Consider the following 5,789-nt stretch of genomic DNA (forward strand, 5'->3'; position numbering starts at 1 on the left):
GAGGCAGTACAAAAGTATCATCAACATCATCATCAGCATTGTCATCATATTTCCCCCCATAGTTCCCAGGTTTTTTTTGGGGGGGGAGGCATGTATTTCAGAAGCATATCATCACCTTTTCCTCCAATCTGGCCCTCAACAGGAATTGTTCCCAAGTTGTTTGGGGAGGGGAATCACAGTGCAAACCCAGAAATATTATTGTTGTTGACTCACCCACCCCCAGGTCGACATAATCATATTTGTTTAAGTGCAGGAATGGGGCCTCAAAGAACTATAAATCCACACACACCTGCACTTACCTGGGGGTTAGCACAATTGAATTCAATGGGACTTACTTCTGAGTAGACTTAATGAGGATGGTAGCCACAGATGGCTTTGTGAGGGGCCATTTAGCCACTACATTAACTTTGCCTATTATTATTATTATTATTATTATTATTATTATTATTATTATTCCCCACCCATCTGGCTGGGTTGCCCCAGCTACTCTGGGCAGCTCCCAACACACATGAAAACATAATAAAATGTCAAACATTAATAATAATCTGATCCAATACAAAAAAGTCACAATAACTCTTAAATAAACAACTTATATCAAATAAAGCAATATTTAATAATTCACTAGAATCTAAATAGCGGCTGATAGCTGATATCACTGTCACTGTCACTATCACTATATGTCTCAAATTCTGCAAGTGGTGATATCAAGCAAAGACAATAGAGACACACAGAAATGCACATATGACTGATTTATTCAGATTCTCTTACATGAAAGGAATTTGGGTGGGATTTGTAAAGATCAGAAACAGGGTTTGGAGGGATCATCCAGTTTATAGAACTCATATTTACATGTTTTTGGATTTACCACTGCTTTACATCCCTCAACTTCGGCAGTACCACCGTACCTAAAGAAGAAGAAGAAAAATGTGTAAATAAGGTTTCCCTGAAGATCTTGTAGAGGGGTGCTCCTTTCTCCTGCTCGCTTAGGACGTGCCAAGAATGATTGGAGCTACCTGGCAGAAAAGCAGTTTTGCAAGATGTTTGCTCGATCCATGGAAAACCAGGCCCTTAGAAAACATTTGCCCTGGGGGCAAATTCACCTGGGGAATATAAGCTGAATGTACAAAGGACATGTCTTGCACAATATGCCATTGCATGTTGCTGTACGATAACCCTCCCCCCCCCAATATGTTTGCGGTGGTTGAGGGCAGCACCCATGCACAAAAAAGGGTGTAGCAAAATGTTGGTGCGAAACCAAGAGGCCAGCCAGGAGGGAGACAGAAGGAGACAGGGAGGTGCAAGAAGGAGGAGGGATCCTGTTCCATCGGGTCCATTGGGGTCCCTCTCTCCAGCACCAATTCCTAGGTGGCTTGTGGATGAGAGGATCTGAGACTCGGGGAGATCCCAAAGTCCAAGCTTCCATGCAGTGAATGCCTGGTCATCGGATAATTGGAAAGGCACTCTGGACATGCTCATTGCTTGTTACCTGATCAAATTTCATGACTCTGCTTTCTATAAAGTCTATATCTTACGGTAATTAATTAATCAATTCACTGTTTGGTTCAAGGAAATGTAAGCAACAATTTTATGCAACCTATCTTCAAATTATAGATTTATTGGGACACCCATCTTCAGCTAATTCTGTCCATTAATATTTATTAAGCAGAAGGTCTTCTAGAGAGAACAGGGCAAAATAATTTGAAAGAGATTAATAGACCCAGTGCCATTCTGGGGATTCGCCCTACCTGGTACAGCATTCCATTCCACTTCTACTACATGTGCATTCCATGCACTCCGCTGTATTCCACTTAGAGCCCAATGGATGCTTGCTCCCATCATAGGGATCAGTACACTTGGTGGGTACCACTAGCTGACCTAGGGAGAGAAATCCTATACATTTAACATCCGCCCCCAAACAGCTCATGCAGTCAGAAGCTGCTGCTCAGCACAATGCAAAGACTGAGCAAGAGAAGTACAGTGACTGCAAATTTTCCACTTGTTCAGCTCCTCCTATGCTACTGACATCAGCCTGATACTCAAAAATATAATCGGTAAAGCATTTCCAGACATGGAGAGAAGTGCAGTGGGAAGCTTTGCCACCTTTATTCTTGCGTGTCCTGGTTGCTGGCAAGAAAGTTAGTGGCCCCGGGCTCCTGTCTTGCTTATACTGTGGCCATGGAATCTCTTGCTTGCGTCTGCAGATGGTGGTTGCAAGCTTAAAACAGGGTGGGGAGTGAATAGGGGTGCCCTATGGATGGGGGAATCTGTCCGTTTCAATTCCCATCAGTTATTATTATTACTATTTATATACCATCCTCAGGGCAGTTCACAACGTAAAAATACAATCTAAAAACCACAAAATACACAATAAAAATAAGAGCTTAACCAGGGACTCATCAATGAGAAGATGAGACGGTAGCAGCGTTATGTCATTTTAGACTCTGAGCAGCATCACAACATCCGGAGAAGTGTAAATTTTGAAGGGTAGCTGCATTTTGGTCTGTTTTCTGGTTCTGCAAGAGCAAATTTGGTAGGTGTATGCTAAAAATGAATGGGGTGCATTTTCCCCCAATCTCTAGTCAGGAACACATTTTCCAAACATTAAATAATTATTTGGCCAAATGAATAGGCTGCTTGACAACATTACATTGTTGTTGTTGTTTACTTACCATCTTTAATCACTTTTTTGTGCGGGCTAAACATACAGGCTCCCTGACATAAGGCAAGTGTGAAATACAAGGCAGTCAGGCTCAAGAGGATTTTCTGCAAAAGAGACACACAAATCATTCAAGATGGTTACAGGTAGGTAGCCGTGTTGGTCTGAGTCGAAGCAAAATAGAAAAAAATTCCTTCAGTAGCACCTTAAAGACCAACTAAGTTTTATATATTTATATTTAGAGGCTCTCTTTCTGTTAAAAAATGGATTGTATGTGACTAAATTTGAGTCAGAGCAGAGCCACTGAAATTAATGTGCCTAAGTTAGTCTCTTGGCCATCAATTTCAATGGATCTACTCTGGGTATGATTCGCACTGGATTGAACCCAAGGCCTTTGAAAAATTCCCTCTACATTAAGCTTATACACTTGAGTAGCTGAGTTGGGTCATTTTATACTTAGTGGGATTTTTATAAAGTAAATTGCCTCCCCCCCCCATAGCATTCAGTATCTCAGAAACATTGATTTTGTTTACAGATCTGTTTTCAAAGTCCATCAGTTTTGGATTCTGAGCCACAGCAAAGAGAGGAGTGTTCAGAGATAAATGATACATTAAAGCACAGGGTGATGTTCAGGTTGGCCAAGAAAAAGTCTTTGGCCAATTCCCCCGGCAAATTTCCTGACAAATGCGAGAAAGAAAACAGTCAGAGGGGATCTCAGGCTATGTGGTTTGTACCCTGGAGTTGTTGCTGTGAGAGTTCCAACTGTAGGTCATTGTAATGAGTCCTAAGTAATTAAGCTGAGCAGCTGGGGTGAGCTGGAATTTATATTAAAAAAGGTTTCACTACCCCAGCTAAAGGTAACTAAATGATGTTGTGAGCACTGGTCTGAATAGAGCATAACCTCCAAATGCTGTGATTTTCCAGAGACAGTTCCACAATTACAAAAGCCACCCCAGCTTTGATTTGATGCCCAAAGGTGAGCTCTAAAGCTAAAAGCACAGACAGTCTGGAAGTAAGTGTGGATAAGCCCTCATATAAGCCTGGAGTCTGAGAAAGCCTCAGCAATTGTGGTACATTATCCTCATAATTCTGAATGCCTTTGCATACCTCCTCTCCACATCACAAACCTCCCTTTCCACTATTTAAACCTAATGTAGATGGAAGAAAAAGTTGTGTGCCAACCGTCACCAAAGCATTCCACTTACCATCTTGGTTTTTCAATGAGTTGCCGGCAAACTCTTATTGGGGCGTGCAATAAGAGGTCTGAAGTCCCTTGTGTAAGTCTGTGGAGAATCCCATGTGCCCTTTTATACAAATGAGAAGGAGGAGGGGCAAAATGAGAGGGATGGGTGTCCTAATTGGCCGAGGAAATGCTTGCATCAGAAGAAAATATTAGCTTCTGATGACATAAATGTTCACAAGAACAGCTGGTAGAGTTCTACGTCTTCCGGAGATATTCATTGATAAGTGCAGTCCAGAACCGGAACCCAGAACAGGAAAATCAGGTTAAATGTTATTCGACCAGGATAGTGTTGACTTCTGCAAGAGATATGGCTCTAGATATTTGTCTCCTCAAGAAGGATACTGTCAAAAAAGGCCAGCAAAATGAACAAGGTGATGGGGCAACTCCCCCAAGGAAAGATTGCAGCATTTGGGATTTTTTACCCTAGAGAAAAGGCAAGTAAGAGGTGACATGATACAAGCATATAAAATTAGGTGCAGAGAAAGTGGAGGGATAAAATTTTTTATCTCTCATAACACTAGAGCTTGTGGACATCCAATGAAGCCGAATGTTGGAAGATTCAGGACAGACAGAAGAGAGGACTTTGTCATGCAACATCTAGTTAAACTAGGGAACTTGCTCCCCTGGGAGGCAGGGATAGCCACCAGTTACGATGCCTTTAAAAGAGGACTGGACAAATGCATGGAGGTCGAAGGAGGAGAGGGCTTTCATTGACCACCAGTCACTGTTCTGCCTCTGCAGTCAGTCATCTGCCAAAGTTGTGATCCATGTTAATAAAGACATCAATAAAAGAAGAGACACACATGAAATAACTGATTTATTTAGATTCCTGTATATGAAAGGACAGGGGTGTGTTTTGAAAGCTTAGAAACATGGTTGGGGGGGGGGCTTGGATTTTAATGTATTAATATTCCCACCTGCAGAATCACCGTATCTAAGAAGGAGAAGAACATGCAGGCCAAGCTTTATCTAAAGTTGCAAAGGTGTTTTTCTTCCACAGCCTCCATCTACTTCGGAGCTATCTTGGAAATGCTTTGCTGGATCCAGGGGAAACGAAGGTTTCGGAAATCAAACTTGGGTTTGTCGGGCTTCCGGGTTCAGCGCCAGCGCCGATCGGCGGGGTTTCGTCTCGTCTCCGAGACGGCCCGTCCCTGCTAGGAGTGGGGAGGGCAGCGAGAGCGACGCTGCGCCCCTTAGAACCTCGGGAAGGGCGTCCCGGGGGCAATTTGCTCGGCACAGCCCCAATCCGGACTCCCCAACTCTTCGGTTAGCTCTAATAAGAGCTCCGGAGCGAGGAGGGTAGAAGTCGCGGGGGCCATTTTGAGCGGCAACGTTATTCTAGCAGGGAGAAGCTTCAAGCCGAAGGCGGAGAGCGCTAGATTCTTCCGAAAATAAAACGATTGGAAAAGACTGTAAGTAACCTCACGATTTGGATTATAAAACAATTTGGATCTGGGAGAGAGGGGAGAAAAGAGGAAGCCACCCCCCCCCCGGCAACAAAAGAGACAGTAAATAGAAACCCGAAGCCATAAACAGAAGATTTGCAATTCAAAAGGATCCCTCAAAGGCATCAAAGAGAATCTCCCCTTTGATGCAGGGTGAGAAGGGGAGAGAGACTGTGGTTTATGACTGCCCTGCAGCAAGAGGTAAAGACTGAGAAAAATCTTTCTTTTCCTCGGGAGCCGGCAGCCCAGACAACCCAGTGAGTTGATCAGGATTTATGAGTCAATTTTTATTTCACTTTGTATTTCTGGACTTTGTGGAATTTCTTTTTTGGTTTAAATGTTTGTGAAATGTGAGTTCGAACTTTATTGTTAATAAGACTTGAAGAATGCAGCCAGCTTGTTAAAATGGAGTCGAGAAAATAAACTGTGATCATATTCCACCCCA

General features: G+C 43.0%; 1 protein-coding gene across 1 annotated transcript; it reads right to left on the bottom strand.

The window, feature by feature from the left end:
* Window positions 1-734: 734 nt before the first annotated feature.
* Window positions 735-4,001, bottom strand: LOC118086857 (small serum protein 2-like). Its single transcript, XM_035118855.3, has 4 exons — window positions 3,862-4,001; window positions 2,670-2,763; window positions 1,746-1,875; window positions 735-905 (listed from the first exon to the last, which is right to left on the bottom strand). Exons 1-4 carry the CDS (start codon window positions 3,862-3,864, stop codon window positions 800-802), a joined length of 333 nt encoding a protein of 110 aa, XP_034974746.3. The 5' UTR covers window positions 3,865-4,001; the 3' UTR covers window positions 735-799.
* Window positions 4,002-5,789: the final 1,788 nt, after the last annotated feature.

This window comes from Zootoca vivipara, chromosome 6 (assembly GCF_965207765.1).
Source record: "Zootoca vivipara chromosome 6, rZooViv2.hap1.1, whole genome shotgun sequence".
Classification (NCBI taxonomy): Eukaryota; Metazoa; Chordata; class Lepidosauria; order Squamata; family Lacertidae; genus Zootoca; species Zootoca vivipara.

Excerpts from the sequence above, each read along its gene's own strand:
- LOC118086857 (XM_035118855.3), bottom strand. Across the intron at positions 1,876-2,669 it reads CAAAAAAGTGATTAAAGATG|GTCAGCTAGTGGTACCCACC; the intron begins GTAAGTAAACAA and ends TTCTCTCCCTAG. Across the intron at positions 906-1,745 it reads GGAATGGAATGCTGTACCAG|GTACGGTGGTACTGCCGAAG; the intron begins GTAGGGCGAATC and ends CTTCTTCTTTAG.